This window comes from Amborella trichopoda, chromosome 5 (genome assembly GCF_054954075.1).
Source record: "Amborella trichopoda isolate Santa Cruz 75 chromosome 5, AtrichopodaSantaCruz75HAP2 v2.0, whole genome shotgun sequence".
Taxonomy (NCBI): domain Eukaryota; kingdom Viridiplantae; phylum Streptophyta; class Magnoliopsida; order Amborellales; family Amborellaceae; genus Amborella; species Amborella trichopoda.
This window is the reverse complement of record NC_142340.1, coordinates 6,017,443-6,037,722: the sequence shown is the minus strand read 5'-3', so window position 1 is coordinate 6,037,722 and position 20,280 is coordinate 6,017,443. Positions and strand designations below refer to the sequence as shown.

At 32.0% G+C, this 20,280-nt stretch overlaps 1 protein-coding gene across 47 annotated transcripts in view; it reads left to right on the top strand.

Annotated features, from left to right (window-relative positions):
* The first annotated feature begins 8,751 nt into the window (after nucleotides 1–8,751).
* Nucleotides 8,752–20,280, top strand: part of LOC105421355 (putative leucine-rich repeat receptor-like protein kinase At2g19210) — a 35,534-nt gene continuing 24,005 nt past the window's right edge. For 7 of the 47 annotated variants that reach the window (XM_088867100.1, XM_088867099.1, XM_088867098.1 and 4 more), the window contains exons 1-3: nucleotides 8,782–8,990; nucleotides 10,568–10,606; nucleotides 19,982–20,099. In XM_088867100.1, coding sequence (XP_088723226.1) covers nucleotides 8,913–8,990; nucleotides 10,568–10,606; nucleotides 19,982–20,099 — 235 coding nt within the window. In that variant the 5' untranslated portion in view covers nucleotides 8,782–8,912. Of the gene's footprint in view, nucleotides 8,991–10,567; nucleotides 10,607–17,248; nucleotides 17,318–19,981; nucleotides 20,104–20,280 lie in introns of all 47 variants that reach the window. The other 40 variants (XR_016055753.1, XR_016055751.1, XM_088867110.1 and 37 more) reach the window with 15 other exon arrangements.

Sequence of the window (20,280 nt, the reverse complement as noted above, 5' to 3'; positions counted from 1 at the left end):
AACCTTTGTCTTTAAAGGAGAATTTTGATAACCTAATTGGAGTGTTTTGTGGTGAGACAAACTGTGTCGCCACAATAACTTGATTATTTTTTTCTTTAAACACATCAATTTGATTTGTTTGCCCTTTAAAGTTTGAAAGTGATCTGATCTGGATTTGAACATAGTTCATAAAGTGAGTTTAAACCCTCTAAGAAAGTCTACCACGTCATCCATGCATTTAATTGTTATGTAATTACTTTTTGGAAAATTATTTCATGCAGGCTGTACATATGTGGTCCAAAAAGTTTAAAGCATCTATCTTTAAAGATAGATGAGCAAGTTGGTGTTCCATCTTAAAAATAATGAAAATTAACGGTCCAAATGTTTTCTGGCTAGAACTATTATTTTTAATTATAAAAAATTATTTATTTTTTCATATTCATGATCTCCATGTTAGAGATTATTTGTTCTTAAAAATTAAGTCCTAAAATTCACCTCAAAAATAGATTTATTAAAAGGCTCACATTTTTTCGTATGCGGGCTTGATCGGATAGAAACCGGATCCTGACTTTTTAGCTTATTTATCAATGCTTTTTTAAAAAAAGAAAAGTGATGAGCAATTGAAGTTCTCCTCATTCTTCAGGTTGAATAAACTAAAAGTTTACGAACATATTGCTAAATAAATAAATAAAAATAGAGCAAAATCTTTGGTTGAAAATCATGGATCTGGTCGAACCATTCTCTTTTTTCTTCTCTCATGTTTATCGAGAAGCAAACTCGCTAGCTGACTCTTTGGCTAAGGGAGGTCCTTCGTTGCCTTCACTTTAGATCTCCTCTGATGTAATCTCTTTTACTTAGTCATCAATAAAAGTTTTGAACATTTGTCAAAAAAAAATAAAAAGAGGAAAATCTATCATATTTCTCTCTTTCACAATTATTAGAATATGTACTCTTCTTTCTAACTTCTAAAAGAAAAAAATAAAATACATTCTCTTCTTAGTGAGAAAGAAAATACTCAAATCCAATTTTACAGCATGTATAAACAAGTTCTAAGTCCAATTATGTCCATTCCGAGTGCCAACAAGTCTTATGAAATTTAGAACTTTAATAAGGAGTTTTAAATTTTATTTTCTTAGTAAATTTTCATAGTCGTGCATATTCCTAAATATTTTGTAAGTTTATATGATATATAATTATTAATTATTTACATTTAATTATTTTAAAAATGTATCACCCCATATTTTGTTTGGGAACACTATATAACTGGTACCACGCACATATGAAGCAAACTACCATTCTCAATCATCCTATCTAAGTGGACAGCTTGAAAGCTTTAGTGAAAATATCAAACACAATATTATTATTATTATTTGTGTAAGTTATTTTGACATGAAATTTACTACATACCTACTCCTTAAAAGGGGCAACTAAAAGAATAATTTATAATAAAGTAAAATGACCTAAATGTCCTTGAAAGAAAAGGAGCATTTTGGCCTATTTGTTTATCAAAACGATTCCTATATTATGGGAAGGAGCCCAATATGCTTTTATAAGTAGATGCCGCCTCGTGTATCTAACACTTCATATCCCAACTAACTCATTTCAACAAAGGTTTCAAAAATAAGATCGGCGACTTGGATCACCCATCTAGATTTTCGAAGGTTTCAAAAATTAGATCGGCGACCTGGATCATCCATCTAGATTTTCGATTTGATTCAATGGAACGGCAATTTGAAAAAATTAAAGCAAAAATAAAAAAATTAAATGGTGCCAGTTATGACATGTTATCTAATAAAACGGGCTAAATCTATAAGAGAACCGGCCAAAACTGGTTGGTTCAACAAATCTAATACCAAATTCCTCGTAACTGAGGCAAACAATTATTCTTTTGCTAAGAGTTCTTCTATGAATGATGATAGCAATAAAATGTGGTATGGCACTTTACTTATTTATAACAGGCAGAAAGCTGAATGGACAAAATCTACCCCAAATAAAAAACAAAATTACAAAACATGGCATAGGTCTCAAATCCCTTGCACTTTTGCAACTCAATGAGTGTATACTGGACTATCCAATGCATATAGACACGCACATTAGACAGGTGAGAGAGGGAGGGAAGGGGTGTGGGGGGAATTTGCAAGCTCACAAGAAATTAAGAAATGTGGCGTTTTAGCTGTGGGATTGTATTAATATAAGACTATTTACTTTTAATACAAAAAAATCAAGTTAACCGCTACCATCGAAAAAAAACAAATAATTTGGGGTCTCAATAAATGCTTTTAGACTTTGAGCCTGGTGAAGTACATAACTTCCTAATTTACATAACTTCTTAATTTCCCATCTAATAGTCTAGAGTGATTATGACCTTTTTATATAAAAAATAAATAATTGTATTATATAGCTTTCTTAAAGTTATTTTGTGATTGTATGGTCAAGTGACATGACAAACAGCATTAAAACTTTTTACCTAGTGTTAAAGAAAACTTCTTAAAGGTGAAGTGTGTGAGTATGTCATACTTTAATAATGAGTTTATCCATGGCCCATGGGGATTATGGAGGAGCATGGATGTTAGTAAACGTTGGTCCTAGGGCTATCGATGGTCCGGTCCAAGGATGGGCCCTAGTTCCCATTGGGGCAGGCCAGCTTTGTCTTGACCTTAGCCCAAGCACGGCCCCATCCCGCCCGGTCCTCAGCCACCTTTTTGTCCATATTTTGTGGCCTAGGCCCTAATTTTTTTAAGCCGTGTCTGGCCATGGCCAGCGCATTTCCCGCCCTAGTTGGTAATGGTTCATACACCCGAGTGCAACTAATCTCCACTGCCCATCATCAAAATGTAGTGTCAGTTCGCCTTGACAGTACCACATATCATGCTTTCTTGGAGTATGATATACTTGTCCTCTCTCAAAACTCAAAAGTGATGAGTCATATTTTAAAGGCTATGGTTTACATGAGGCGCCCGCTTTAAACAGACAAAGTTCACCTCCAAACCCTACTGGCCGAAACTTTTAGAAGGCTTGAAAATCTATTTGCACCCCTAATTATTATTTTTAAAGCTCAAAAAGTGGTGCCGATCTATGAACACTTGAAAATTTTGAAATTACATAGTCTTATCTAATATGTTACAAGATGCACTACTTTAAAGTTTTGAAATCTTTTTTTTATTTTTCTTTTTCTTTTTTCTTTCGTATCTATACATCTCGAGCTGGAATGATGAATTGAAGAGTTCTATAACATTGGTGAAAACCTTTTATAATGGGTTTTTGAGGTGCATCTCACTTCTATAGTATAATTTTGACATCTTATATATACACTTTCCTATTTTAAAAAAGATAATTGTTTGGTGCATCCAAGCCCGCACTTGTTACTATGCGGGCTTGGAGATCTACACCATCTACCAAAGAAAGTGTAGATTTACACTATAAATGATAGTCATCTAAAGAAAAGTAAAATCAAAGGTTCAAATATTTTATCCAAAAAATATCATTTTTAGTTTTCAAAAATTTAATTATTTTTACAGATTTATAATTTATATGTTAAAGATTATATATTTCCTAAAAATTAGGATTAAATAATTCCATTTCCAAAAAAAAAATATTAAAGGGTATGCATTTCTACACGTGTGTCCGTGGACTCATAGAAACCGTGTCCTTTTTAAAACCTATAGCTGGCAAAATTAACAAAAATCTTGTAAATCTTTAATAATGAATGGCATCTTTTTTGAAAAACTGTTATTGGTAGTGACTTTATTGCGAGCTTGAAAAATATGACATGTTTCTCATAAAGAACTCATCAGGTAATTTGTGGAGAGCAACTCTGTGCTAGACTTTGTAAGATAGTGAGGTGGTAAGTCAAGGCCAATGATTTCCACAAATTTCTTTGTAAGTATATGGAACCTACATTTTAAGACTTCTAGACTTTGGGTGTTTTTCGTGTTCCTTGCTGGACCGCGTAAGTTGACCGATGTCTCTTTGCATTCCATGCATAAGGCCCATCTCTCTCTCTCTCTCTCTCTCTCTCTCTCTCTCTCTCGCTGCATTCCATGCATAAGGGCCCATCACAAAGTGAATGTCAAATTTTTTTGGTGTGATTGCTACTAGGTTGAGGAGGTTACCTCTTTGGATTCTTGAGTTTTAAAACTACAGGATAAAGATTTATCCGGGAGAGTAAAATAGACGAAATTGACCCACAATAGTATATAATCTTGGCACTTTTTAGATAGGACCCGGTTTCTATGCGGCCAAGCCGGCATATGTAGAAATGTGGGCATCTTTATAAATTTATTTTGGAGATGGATTTTAAGACTTAATTTTTAAATTCATGTAATCTCTAAAATAGAGATCATGAATTAAAAAAAAATTTAATTGTGACCATCTTGTACCAAAAATAAACAGTCTCTTTATATACTTTCCCAAAAGTTTACATGAGACATCAACCTATGCTATAAAAAAGGGTGTGGTTTATATAAGGTCTGAAATATAAATTAATCAAAATAAGGTGCACCTCTAAATCTTGCTAAAAGATGCAGTTCGGGTGCAATAAGTACATACAATGGCCTAAAAATCTATTAAAATATCCAATTATAGAAGTTATAGCACCAAGAAAGGTTAAATAGAAAAAATCTATAAATGCTCAAAATTTTTGAAAATAGACAATCTAGATAATATGTTACGTGCTGCACTATTTTTATGACTTCTTGTAGCCAAGATGATCAATTGTGAGGTTTTTCAACATCCAATCAACATTTTTGGGTGGATTCTTGAGGTGCACCTTAATTTTATTGTATAAGGCTAGCATCTTATATAAACTTTTTCTTACTATAAAGGCATATAGTACAAAGACATCATATACAATGACACTATTTGTCTTTATTACAGCGAGGTCGCAATTATTATTAGTCATTATATATCAAATTGGAATTGGAGTTGTCAAGGAGTTCAAGATTTTATTTATATTTGAACTTTGAGTCTAGTCAGTGATACTCTTACAACCATCAAATTTGAAATATGATAGACATGAAGGATTGTGACATTCTTGTACTAAAAGTAAAAGTCTCTTTGTATATTTTTTCTATCATAAAAGCAAGTTGCACCTCAAAAACCACCTAAATATGTTGTGTTGACAAATAGTAAATCATATAATTGTTCACATACTCTTGAAGATATACGTGTGGATATATAAAAGAAAGAATATCAAGCAAGATAATGGAGCACCGCAATTGTGCTAAACATAATTTGCAAAATCTTTAGGTGTGAGACTTATCTAGTCATTTAGTTGAGCTCTAATCCTTTTTGCCACCCATTGGGTTTGTGCCATTGGCTGATAAGCCTATCCATTAGTTCTTCACAAGTGTGCCTATTCATCGATTTTCTCACCCTAAAGTTTTCATGGATCTGACCATTGAGCATTGCACATGCCAGCTACAGCTTTTTCCATCACAATAACTCGTTCTTGATCATTTTTTAAATATTTCATAACAAAATTTTGATATATAACATAGTCAACTAAGTAATCACATAGTTTTTTGATAGTATCGAAATCTTGTCCCACAAGTAAGTCTACTTGCGAGTGTATTGATCTGTGTGGGCTCTCTAAGGGTGTCGTTATCATCATGTTGGATCTTTAGCTCATGCTCGGATACTGACTCGTACTCTAGAACTTCATTATTAGTAATGGGGATACTTACTAGTTCATTTGGGCAGCTCCGAGAAGATATATCAAGCAGTCAATATGTATCGAAGCACATGTAATTCAATATATAGGAAACATATGTACATAGTTGAAATAGTACTGGGCATTAAATATAAGTCCATATTTTTCAGAATCTTACGCCTTGGTTGTAGTGGTTCAATATGAATTAAGCCAAAAGCAATAAAATTCATCATTAAAGACCTTTTTTCTCTTAAACATATTCTTTGTTGATGGAGCAGCACCTAGCTCAATCTATTGATGCTCCACGGTCATTGGTTCTATTAGTGGATTCACGACGCATAAGTAAATATTAAAAGCCACTTGTGGGCTCGTTTGGATCCTAGGTAAATAAAATCATGCTTTGGATAATAACATGATTATGTAAATCCTGATTATGCCAAAACCTAGTTATTGATAAATGACCGTTCTGATAGCTTGTAGATAATACCCCGATTATACAAAATCTCCCATTTGGGTCATCTATTTGCGTAATTTGGGTTTACACTATTTAGGACATATTTGGTAAGCATGATATATTTTCTTGCAAAATATTTTTATGTGAAAATTACGTTACACATATTCAGTATGCAACAATACAAATAAAAACATTTGCCATTATAAAATTTTTATCAAAATTTTATAGAGAGAAACTATTCCAAATTTTAAAGAAAAAAACTACTTAAAATTTTTTAGAGAGATAAACTTAATATTTTTAGAGAAAAAATTGTCTTAAACTTTTAACTTTGATATAGTTCCTCTTTAAATATTTGAGAGAATTTCTCTCTCTAAAAATTTGAAATTTTATATGGTTAAAAAGTTTTCTATCTAAAAATTTTGAGATAGTTTCTATCCCAAAATATAAATAAACAAAACTGCGGGCCGGTGAATGGACCTGGGCGTAATATTCGATAAATCGATGTACACGGTGAGGCTTGATACAAGGGTTGTAATCCAAGTCAATAACAGGAGTCAAGTCAAAAGTGAATTTCGTGACGACTCAAATGAATAATAGGATCAAAATCACGCCAGCTGTTCATATATTGCCCATCTAAGTCAACAATATGATCAAAGTCAAGCTTCTTTTTTTTTTTGTTTTTTTTTTGTTTTATTATGTACGTCAATCAATATTGGCATCTTGCATGTTTTGTTTTTCATTCCTAAGAAGGCTATTTTATTAAAATAGAGGGAATATAGAGGAAATTTTTTATAAGGTGCCCACCCTCATATTATCTAAGGCCCTATTAATTTTTATGGGAAGAAATAGTCCTAGTATTGGAAGCTTTATGATGATTTGAAAATTTATGTTCAATCTTAATTATAAAATTTAAAATTTTGAAAGTGCAAATTAAGTAGGTCTATAAATACTTGGTAATCTTGAAATTGTACATATAATTTCTTACAAGATGCACTATTTTTAGGATTTACTTTTTTTTTTTCCTTGTATTGAATCATCTAGATATCAAATGATGGATCATAAGCTTTTACAACTTCATAACACTCTTTTCTACTAGATTTTTGAGGCGCACCTTACTTCTATAGTAAAAAGTTGCAGCCTTATGGAAACTTTTTTTTTTTTGATAAAAAAAAAAATTGTATAAGGTGTCAACCTTATACTACTAAAATAAATTACTGTTTGAGCCAATTTAGACCCGACTAATTCCCACCTAAGAGGGGCAACAATGACAAGAACCTATAGGCAAGAAAGAGAGAGAGAGAGAGAGCAATGTCATTATTGCGATTTTCTTTCTTCAGGTGGGCAGTTCTTGCTCTATAAGACTCGTGGCAATGACTCGAAGTCATGATGCGTACCTCTCCGGAGGATCCAAGATTTGTATCCAAAATTTGGATTTGGATCCAAAACTTATATCTAAATAATAATTCAGATTGGATCTGGGTACAGGTCAATCCAATCTAGTCCGATTTTTAAAAGGATACAATTTCTATACTGCCAGCCCGTATAATATAGAAATACGGGCTTGGTAATAATTATATTTTTTAAATATAATGTGATTCTAATTTTTAGACAATATATAATCTTTAGCAAGGAGATCATGAATATGAAGAGAAAAAAAAAATCAAAACTAAAAATGATAATTATATTAAGAAATTATTTGGACCGTTAGTTGTATTTATTTTTAGATGGACCACCTATTTGCATCTATCTTTAAAATGGATGATTTATACCTCTTGAACGTATATTGTAGAAATGCGGTCCGGCCAGCATGAAACAATTTTCCTTTTTAAAATATATATATATCTATATATAAGTATATATTTTTTAATTTATATATAATATATATAAATTTTTTAAACTTTTAGAAGACCTGATCTAGATCTCATGTATAGTTTTCTTATTTGAATCATATCCAAATTCCATGTATGATTTTTGGATTTGGATCTAGATCCACATATTTTAGATCCAATTGGATCAGGATCCAAATTCGGATCCCATGTATATTTTCAAATCCGAATCCCGATTCATAAAATTCTCACCCCTACCTATATGATTTTTTTTTTTTTTTTGACAAGAGTATAATTATTTTATTAATGAAAACGAAAAATACATATACAATGTGGAAAGAGAAAAAAAGAAACGAATAAAAGGAAGAGAATCAGATAAATAAGTTCATTGAAATCAGAATCTCATCCATCTCTATTCGTCTGTTTGCAAGACCATCAACCATCGAATATGCCTCTCGGTACGCATACTGGAAAGTTACCGTGAGTTGGTTGGACATGTCTGCAGTGTCAATCAATTTGCATCTTAAACATCAAGGTGATCTAGACTCTCTCTTATACCAATTGATTATATTCAAAGAATCACCCTCAATAATACATGGGACATTCCTAAAATGTTGAAGTATTCTACGCATACTTTGGAGAGCCGCTTCAATCTCTGCCGAGTTTGCCAAATCTCTTCCACATGGTCCCCATGCGAGTTTCTAAACACCCCTCCAAAACCAGCTTGTCGAAGTGAACTTCTATCAAAATTTAATTTAATAGGCTCATACGGAGGTGAAAGCTACCCGAACACTCTCTCTCTCCACAAATATGCATTAAAGTCTCTCTCTATGCAAAGACCCTAGACGACATATAAGCTAGCTGTGGCCACCCATCCTTTATCTCTCTGTCCCAATCACTTCTCTCTCTCTCTTCATTGATTCTTGTGGAAAAATGGGTTTTGTTTGAAGAATGAAATACTTTGGTTCGGGAAGAACTAACTTCATGGAATGGCTAAGAGTTGATGACCATATGTGTTAATGGTTTTGAATATATATTCTTCAATGGCCAATTTGTGAATCAGAGCTCTAAGATACTCCTGGTATTTCACTAGAGACCTTTTTCTCTCAGCATTAAATTTATTGTATTGTTGATGTTTTTGTAGTCGATCTCAAATAATTGTATAAAGTTGGGATGATGATCATGTATGTTATATAGATTATTCTATTTCATTTTTCTCGCTTATTTGTACATAAATATTGATTTTCATCCCCATCCATCCCTCTTTGTGTGTATATGTAAAGTGTAGCTTTTTTTATTTTTTGATTAAGTTTTTTCTATATTGACTGCCTAATCCCCTTCCCCATTTCCTTCACTTCTTTCTTTTTCTTTTCTCTTTGTCGGTGCTTAAAAGACAAGGGATCTGGTTCGGGACTCGCCCGAGTTACCTAGAATCCATAGATTTGGGACTTTACTGTCAAGTGGCTGGTTCATTGTCATGTGAACCGGCCAGTTTTAATGTTGGATTCAGCTGACCACAAATCTTGAAGAACTTGCTGAGTCCGACGGTTTCCTTCTCATATGCCGAAAAAAACAGTCTATTATGTTTCATTTTCGGAGCTCATTTGAAGGTATTTAAGCCCCAGTTTGTGTCCTAGGTGATTATGCTGGCTCTTCAAGATTCATAAGCCTATTTGAGACTGTCCAACTGAATTTTCAATCGAAACCTTCTCGGCATTCTTCAGATCTCTATGTTTTAAAGCCTGACCAGAAAATTCTAGGGCTTTCCATTTTTTTTTAGTTTTGGGGTCGATCTTAATGATTATTTGCCTTTCACATGGTTGGAGTTCTGCATATTTTGACTTTTTGTTGCTCCTATTTGATTTTTTTCAATCTAAATATTCAATTTCAACTTTTTTTATATCAAAATAATCCAGTTAAGCATCAATTTCGGTCTTATCTTTAGCTAGATCAAGTTGTTGTCTGCTAATTAATACCTATATCATTCTTCTTTTCTTCCATCATGACTTCTTTTGCCTTTTTCCTCTCCTTTTTTTTTATAACTTTTTAATGCCCTTTAAGCAAGACTCGTTGAGAAGAGTTGGGTTTGGATCGCCTCATTGTTGAGTCCAATGATTTAAAAATCGGCGAGTCGAACCGGACTCGCCCGGTTCAACTCGAGAATCGGCATAGCCAGTGTTTTAAAAAATACCGAGTCGAAACGGACTCACCCAGTTCGACTTGGGAATCGGCACAGTCCATGCCGGTTCTGGTATTTTACACGGAATCGCCCGATTTCATAGAGAACCGGGCGATTCTGTATAGTGAATCGCCAATTCATCATACCGAATCGGCGAGTCTCGTGAAGAACACGGGCTGTACAGTGTTCTTCACGGGTTTCTTCAAATTTTGCCTTATTTTTATCATTTTTTTTCTTTTTTTGCCATGTGATCGAATATTCAGGCATTATGCAGCTTTTTTCAGGTTTTTCATGCATTAAATGGTGGAAAAATTTCAAATTTTTGGATCATAAAAGTTGCGGGTCTTAGGGTTTCTGCTTTTCATTTTGTTTCATGTCAAATAGGCCATGAATCTGATAAAAGTTTGAGGCATATTGATTGTAAATGTGTTCACTAGAAATTTCTAATATGAATTTTTTATTATCTTTGAGAAAAACAGATTAATTTGGAGATTGAAGCCATGGGTTCACGAAACCAGGTAAGAACTCGGCGTTTTTTTTTTTTTTCCGCCATTTGATCAATTTCAATCCATATTTTGAAAATAATCAGTTAAATTTATAGGGTTTTAAATCTTTATCGTGTCTTTTATCATTTACCATATTCAATTTTATTTAATTTACTCAATTACAGCCTGAGGTTTAGAAGAACACAATGATGTCTGTGAAAAAAAAAATTATGTTGTTTTTTCTTTTTTTTCCGCCTTTCGATCTATTGTTCACGATAGATTTCTAGGGTTTTGAATCGTTATAGTCTTGTTTATAACCAAATGTATTCAATTTGATCTGATTTATTCAATTTGAGCTTCATTTTTTAGATTCAATGACTGTTGTCTGTAAAGAACTGAGTTTTTCTTTTTTTTTGCTCAATTTAATCGATTTGATTTGATTTATTGATGATAATATATTCATAATTTAGGGTTTTGATTCCTTATAGTGTTGTTTATCAAAATATGTACTCAATTGGATGTAATTTATTCGTTTGGAGGTGGATTTTTGAGTTGAAATGGCCAATGTAAGGTGGCTCTGTGAAAAACAGATTTTTTTTTTTTTGTAATCCATGATAGAATTTTTTGAAAATTTGTGATTTTCTGAAAAGATGTGAAAATTGTGACAAGGTTTTGATTATCATGAGGTATTAAACCATAATTTTAATTTTTATTGTTTAAGTTTGCTGTACTTTTTTTTTTTTTTTTTTTATCTATGATCGAATTTTTTGAAATATGATGATTTTCCTAAAAGATGTGAAAATCGTGACAAGGTTTTGATTATCATGAGGTATTAAACCATATTTTTAATTTTTATTGTTAAAGTTTTTGTTGAAAAAATTGTATGTTGATAGATTATTTATGCAAAAAAATGCATGTTGCTATATTTTTAATGCAAAACTGTATTTTTTTAATTTGTTGTTAATGCATTTTTGAGTTGGAATGAATGATGTTAGGTGGCTCTGTGAAGAATTGTTTTTTTTTTTTAGTACATGATCGATTTTTTTTGAAAAATCGTGATTTTCCGAAAAGATGTGAAAATGGTGACCAGGTTTTGATGATCATGAGGTATTAAACCATATTTTTAATTTTTATTGTTAAAATTTTTATTGAAAAAATTTCATGTTGATAGAATATTTATGCAAAAACATACATGTTATTATATTTCTAATGCAAAACTGTATTATATTTTTAATGTAGTTTTGCATTAAAAATGTATTTTCAATTTTTAAAATTTTGAACGCAAAAAACACATGTTGTTAAATTGTATTATCGTGAAGAATTAAAGTGAATATCATTGTAAAAAAATCGTGGCATGTATGACAATTATATTATCTTGTCAAACGAATTCAATCAATAGTATCAGCGTGACCAAGAAGAAAAACGACGTCGTCTGTTATTTTATTTTTAGATTGTATGTTACTAATTGTATGCTTTATTGTAGTCCATGTATGTTGATATACTTATTCCATGATAATTCTATGTTTATCCTTTTGTGTGATGTAAATTAAATGGTAAATAGTAGTTCATGCAGGGAAAGAACATATCAATATTTGCATATTCATGCAAAGAAATGAAAATTCTTAATGGAGTGCCCTCATTTCTTATTGAATTCCTAAAAAACAATATTTATAATGAATTTTAATAATTTTTTCGGATTTTTTTGAAGCTTTAATCTGACTGATTCCCGATTCGGATCGTCAATTCGTCGATCCAGATCAGTTTTTGAGGTGCCCGATCGGGGTCACCGATCCGCCTTTTTAAACCATTGGGCACAGCCCGTGCCGATTCCAGCACAAAATCGGGAACTGCCCGGTTCTAGGGGAGAACCATCGGTTCCCACCCGGTTTTGTCCGATTCCCTCCCTGTTCTAACAGTTCCCTCCCCATTCTAGCCGGATCCCTCTCGGTTCTAGCCTCAAAAGAGCCTTCATACGTGTGTACGCGTCACGCGTGCGACACACACTACTCCCACACGTGTGTACGTGTGACCATCCCAGTTCTAGCCTCAAAAGAGCCTTCACACGTATGTACACATCACACGTATGTACGCGTCACACGTGCCATACGTGCGACACGCACATGCACGCATGCACGTGTTCTATCCGGTTTCCTCCCAGTTCTAGCAGTTCCCTCCCCATTCTAGCCGGTTCCTTCCCGATTCTAGCCTCAAAAGAGCCTTCACACGTGTGTACGCGTCACGCGTGCGACACGCACCAGTCCCATACGTGTGTACGTGTGACACGTGCCACACACACCACTCCCACACATGTGTAGTGACACGTGCCACACACACCACTCCCACACATGTGTAGTGACACGTGCCACACAACTCTCAAATGTGCCACACAACTCCCACACGTGCCACACGCACATGCACGCGTGCACCGATTCTAGCCTCAAAAACACCTTTACAAGTGTCATACGTGTGACACGTACACGCACGCGTGCACGTGTGCATCGCGATTCTAGCCTCAAAAACACCTTCACACGTGTGTACGCTTCACCCGTGTGGCACACACCACTCCCACATGTGCCACATGTGCGACACGCATATGCACGCGTGCATGTGCACATATGCCCTAGTGTTTTCACACTTGTGTTTAATAGGCAATTTTAAATACATATACTAAGGAGGTATGATGGTTATCATTAATGTTATTTGTTTTGACATCTCAAGTTCGAATCCCCCCTTGAGCCATATAATAGTTTATCCCTTCTTGAGCAAATTTTTGTTCCCCCTTGGGCATATAATAAATTAAAGTGTTATTTCTAAAATTTGTACGTATTTTATTAATTTTTACATTGATAACCAAATCTTTTATTTTATTTATTAATTTTTACATTATAAATCATGTAATGTATTATTTTTCTTACAGTTGTCAATAATATATTTTAAATTAGATAATATTATAAAATATTTTTAATTTGTTATTATTTATCTAATAAAATAATTATAAAATATAAATTAATAATTATAATTTCAGTATATAATACTATAATTAGTTAAGTTATAATAATTTTGGATTATAGTTAGTTAGGCTGTAATAATTTGGTTTTTTTTAGCATATTAGGGTTTTTTTCCAAAACGAGATTTTAATAGTCATTCTTTCATTGATTTAGTCTACTCTTTATTATAGTCCATGTATAATTATATATTTTATCCATGATAATTCTATGATTTTTCTTTTATGTGATGCAAATTTAATACTTAAGTTTATACAGGGAAAGAGCATCTCAATATTCACAAATTGATGAAAAAAATGAAAGTTAATAATGTGGTACCCTCATTTCTTATTGGATTCCTAAAAAACAATATTTATAATAAATTTTAATAAATTTTTCGGATTTTTTTGAAGCTTTAATCCGACCCATTCAGCCGATTCCCAATCCGGATCGCCAATTCATCGATCCGGATTGGTTTTTGAGATGGCTGATCCGGGTCATCGATCCGCTTTTTAAATCGTTGGTTGAGTCTAAAATATGTCCAGCTTCAACACAGTGCTCTCTTTTATGGTCTTGCTAAAATGGCTTTGAACTTGCGTTAGGGGATGCACTTCTATTAAACATCCATCACAATATGGATGTTAGAAAATGTTAGCCCAACCATAATTTAAAATTATTGGTGTTATAATTGTATAAAAATATATTTTTTTTTCTCAGATTCTTGCTTCTTGAGATTTTCCACTTTCACTAAAATTTTGAAGAGAGATTATTGCCAAAAAAAAAAGAGAAAAAAGAAAAAATTTTGAAGAGAGATTATTGCCAAAAAAAAAAAAGAGAAAAAAGAAAAATTTGAAGACAAGATCCATCTCTAAAATAGACTTTTTTTAGGGGTAGCAACGGGACGGATCCCGACCCAAAAATTAGAATACATATGAAGTTAACTATATTTAAATAAATTTTATATATTGAGACCCAAAAAATATTATCAGGCCCAGACCTGAATAGTGTTCAGGTCGAAGATTTAGACCCGGACCCGACCTTCCAAGTCCAATTTATGAACCCATACCCAGACCTGGATCAGGTCTACCCCATGGGTCCCGGGTCGGGTCCGTGTCCATTGCGACCCCTGGATTCTTTTAAAGAAGATGTATTTAAATAGATGGGTAGGCCGACACATATAAATCTTGTCCATTAAATAGAGTTCTTTAGAGTATAAGGTCCCTTTTCTATTGAAAATCTGATTATGCATAAACGTGTTGGGGGTTGATGCTTCAACTTACCGTCCCACCCTTAATTCCCACTTTCGAATTTCTAATTCTTACTTTAGGAAAAGAGCCCGGGCTTAATTGGTTAGCGCCTGACGATTTCTAATGCTACGTCCTAAGCTCAATTCCTACGAAGAGGAAGGACTCTCTCCCCACTTACTCACCCAAAAAAAATTAGGACACGGGCTAGGGTCGTAGTGATAGCTTCCCCACACCTAATCACCACATTGTGGTTTCCATTCCTACCACTAACAGTACCCCACTTACACTTTCAAAAATCTAACTTCTAATCTATTTAAAAAAACAAGTAAGGGCTTATCTTACCCACTGAATTACCCCAAAAATAAAAAAAAGTGGGCACAAGTTTGTCACGTTGTCTAGAATATTACAATAACATGCTCAAGTTCTCATAAAGGATGAAATTTCTTTGAGGCCTAGGCTTTATGAAACAAAATAAATCCTCATGCTAAAATCTCGTTTGAAAAACACTTTTGGCAATAGAAATCTCCATGATGGCTCTAAAAATGATTTTTAACGCCAAAATAAAATTTGAAACTAAAAAAAAATGATATAGATCTTGTTGATCATTAAACACTTATTTTTTGAATGAAATAGATAGTCTAAGATTATTTGTTACAAGATACACTATTTTTAGAGCTTCACTTTTTATTTTTATTTTTACAAACATAATGTTCAAGCTAAGATTATCGAAGTAAAAAAAATTTGATGCTTGAATTGCAATTTTTGACCTATCTTACCCACTGAATTACCCAAAAAATAAAAAACAGTGGGCACAGGTTTGTCATCTAGTCTAGAATATTACAATAACATGCTCAAGTTCTCATAAAGGATGAAGTTTCTATGAGGCCTAGGCTTTATGAAACAAAATAAATCCTCATGCTAAAATCTCGTTTGAAAAACACTTTCGTTAATAGAAATCTCCATGGTGGCTCTAAAATTGATTTTCTACACCAAAATGAAATTTAAAACTAAAAAAAATGATATAGATCTTGTTGACATTAGACACCTATTTTTTGAGTGAAATAGATAGTCTAAGATTATTTGTTACAAGAGTTACAAGATACACTACTTTTAGAGCTTGAATTTTTACTTTTATTTTCACGAACATAATGTTCAAACTGAGATGCTTGCTGTAAAAAAAATTTGATGCTTGAATTGCAATTTTTGATGCTTTATGTGGTGAGGCTTTACTTATTTTGATAGGGCTGCAGCCCTATCAAACCATTTTCCATTCATAAAACATATGTATGGTCAATACCATAGTTAGCAAGTCAGGGAATAACAATATATCGACGAACCAAAACATCGGTAATAAATCAGTTTTATTTTAGAAAGTCCGAGGACAAAATCAAGTCAAAAGTACTTATAGAATTGTGAATATTTCGAATTTGGCTTAAAAAAATGGAGTGAAATAATCGGATATGAAAAGATGGCATTACATAGAATAATGATTTGCAGTTCTTTTATAGATACATTAAGTCATTGAACAATAATTTTATGGCCTTACCTAGTGTTGTTAGCATAATACTTGACAATTTATTATCTAAACTTTCAATAAATCCAACAACAATAATTATTCTATTGTTGTAATACAAAACACATCATATATTTATTAGAAGCATAAAATGAAACAGGAATAATATTAAATATATAGAACTACATTAGTAAATAACAAGAATTGTAAACCATGGTATAGATTATTGTTTGAAAAATAAAAAAAACAAAATAGACCCTCAGTAAAGGATTGCAGTTAACTAAAACTAAAAACAAAGACCCTAATATGTAAAATAGTGGTCCATCCAAAATACTGTATTGTATACACCAAAGAAATGAAAAGACAAAAAATAAAAATATAAAATCATTTTACTATGCATAAAGAAAGCAACAAAATGCTTAAGCAACTTCAAATCTCATGCTGAATTTTCATCCGCCTAAATCTTTAGTATCATCGAATTTCTATCTTGCTCCTTATAAGGATACTCTAGGCTTAAAGAATTATTTTGTTTTGTTCGTTGGTAAACTTTTCTTCTAACTCTACATATTATTTTGATATATATGATTGTTTTGATCAGTGTTTAAATGATCAGCCTATTTTTGCAAAATCGGCCGACTGACTCGGGATCGGTCACTGGCCGATCCCAATCTGGCCCAATTCCAACGGTCATGTATGCAAGAAATTTTTTCAGTGCACTAATCGGCCGACTAAGACTAATCGGTACGAATCGGCACTAATCGGCGATTTGTTCTAAAAATCGACCGATAAGTGTACTGCCACAATGCAGAGTCTACAAAGCTGTCCTTATTATATTTTTTATATATTTCTCCTTTTTTTTTTTTCCCTATCCTTCTATTTCTCTACTTAAAATTTTATATATTATTACAATTTTTTCATGTGCTAACTGCAGGGTTTGCTGCTTTGGGCAAATCGACTCATACGCACCAAAGTTAGTTAGGCACAACAAGGGGCCAAGCCCGTAAGTCCCTCAATTCTGGAGGATATAAAATTTATTCACTGTTCATCTGATTTGATCTTCAATCTAATACCGACATCACCAACCCCCCTAGAGGCACATAGATATACATATAGACACTGATATGAGAGAGAGAGAGAGAGAGAGAGATATGGAAATTTATTAAAATTGTCACAAAGAGTCGAACAATTTTCGAATTCACCTATATTTTTAAAGGAAAATGTTTACATAAGGTTGCAACCTTAAAATGTAGAATTAAATATGCACCTCAAAAATCCACCAAAAAATGTTGTTTTTATGTTGAAAAACCCTCTAATTGATCATCTCGACATCGAGAGGTATTAATATGAAAAAAAAAAAAAAAAAAAGAGATTTTACGTTCCAGAATGGTGCATCTTGCAGCACACTTCTAGATTGTCTATTTTCAAGATTTTCATGCGCTTATATATCTACTTACATTTTTGGAGTTTAAAATTTTATAATTAGAAATGAAATTAGATTTTCAGATAATCCTAAGAATATTTTACACCAAAATTACAAGTTATGATAAAATTTGGAGGTGCGCCTTGATTGGATTGTTTAAGGTTGCAACCTTATACAGACCACACCCATTTTTTATTAAATTCCAAAATACCAAAAAAAAAAAAAAATGTACTTCAGATGAAATATTATCCTATTTTATAATATTATATCATATTATATTTTATATTTTATATTTATTTTATTAATATAACTTATATATTTATTTTAGTAATGTAATTTATTTTATTAATGTAATTTATATTATATAATATATATTGATTACATATTATATATAATATGCAATATTAATATATTTTAATTATATATTGATCACTGAAACAGTATTGCTTCAGGTTCCTAATCATGTTCTCCGAAACCCAATTATGCCTATAATATTTATTTTTTTCCTTTTTTTATGTGATATAAAATAACAATACATGTAAATTTTAAATATTTTTTACAATTTTTTGGGATTTTTTACCAAAATTGTATTTTTCAAAAAATTTGGGGCACTAATTAGCCGATCTAGTCGGAATCGGTCGGACTAATCGGATCGGGCAAAGACCAACTAATCCACCCAATCTGTTGTTTTGAGTACTAGTTCTGATATCTTATTTTTTGGAAAATATATTGCTTGCATTTATTCGTACACTTTTTTAAAGGAAACTTATTAATAAAAATTTTCAATTTTTTTTTTTTTAAATTAAGTTTTTTAATTTAGTCCCATTGTTAATACACTTATCTTTCAACTAAAATTTAATAATATTAAGTTAATGGAGAAATAAAGTTATAAGGGAGAAGTTTGTAAAAAGATAAAATACGGATTTATATCAGTCCCATTAAAAAACTGTAAGTTTTAAAAAATCTTTCGAAAAACTAGGAATTCTTAACAAATTTAAAAAACTCGGACATTTTTTGAAAAAATGGTGTTTTAAATGGAGTATCAATACACGCCTAAAGTCACATAATTAACCAAAGGAGCTCAGTGCTTCGTTTTTACCATGGAGATTACCTAGATAAGTTGATCTTTACGAGGAAATTTATTAAGGCACACAAAAAATTTTAACATCTCAAGTGTTTTTTTATACAATTTCAAAATGAGCTTTGTTGTTTTTATAGAATTTCCAATTCTTGTCAAAAGATACGTAATCACAAGTTAGAACATTTGAAATTTTAGGTTTGTTTTGGTAAATATTTAAAATATTAAATAGTTGATGGTTTAGGTATAGTTTGGTAAATTTTGATACGAAATTTCTAAGGAAATGTTTACAATTAAACCGTTTATCTATTATACAAGAAAGTTACAATCATCGTTGACCATTATATTTCAAATCAAGTAGTTGAGGATTTATTACTGTTTGGGCACAAAGTCAATAATAAAATATATATCGAATATTGTGATGCACTTTCATCTATTGGCTAAAAATGATTGTGTGCTCCTTGTATCACATTTGGTTCATGAACAATTTCAAACAAAGATAAAAAGAAGACCAGTTTTAACTCTTAAAATATTGGATTTGATGAACATTCAATGGATCTTTTTGGAGGGTAAATTGAATTGGAGCATTCTTTGAGCTCCAAAATAATTTTTTCGTTTAATTTTTTCTTTAAATTGATCTTAGATAGTAACATGGGACCTAGCGGGAATTGGAATTTAGAACGTCACATTTTGGCACAAACCACCTCTGCCTCAAGCCCATTCCAGACCAATTACATCTTTTTCCCTTAATTTTAAAATGATAAATATCAATTAATTATTTTTTAAAGCTGAATATTATCAGGGATTGTCTATAAAAAGACCATTTATCTGTTGTATATAGAGGTCACAATCATTCTTATCACTTAAATTTCAAAGTGGGTAGTTGCAAGAGTGTCATTAAATAAACATAAAGTTCCAAAAAAATTTCTCAGACTTTGTGACTCACCTTAAGCTATCCAAGTTGATATTTAATAAGTATGACTGATGGTGACCTTTATATATAAAAGATAAAATGTGTCTTTGTAAGCAATTCTATTTTAATATCTAGTGATGACTAGCAAAAATGACTAAATACCATTTATGCCTGAAAGCCACGTCCATATTTTGTAAGATATCATTATTTATGTGCAATCCATTCTTGGCTCATTATATATTGATAAAACTAGGTTCTTGAAAGGGACGATACCTTTAGAAAAATGGTGGTGAGCAGGGGAGCAACTTTATCTTTACAAATCATGGGAGTACTATGTTTTATAGTCACAGTTCATGGGCAAGGCCAAGGAGGTATGTATGTATTCAAACTACACGGCTATTTGTATATGGGGAAGTTCGTTTTAGGGAAAATATCTCTATACTTTGTATTTTTAAGTTTTATATCTTAATAAATTCAAGGTTTCGAAACATATCTTGGGTCACAGAAATTCTAAGTTTTATATCTTCTATCCCCTTGAGCTAACTTTTATCC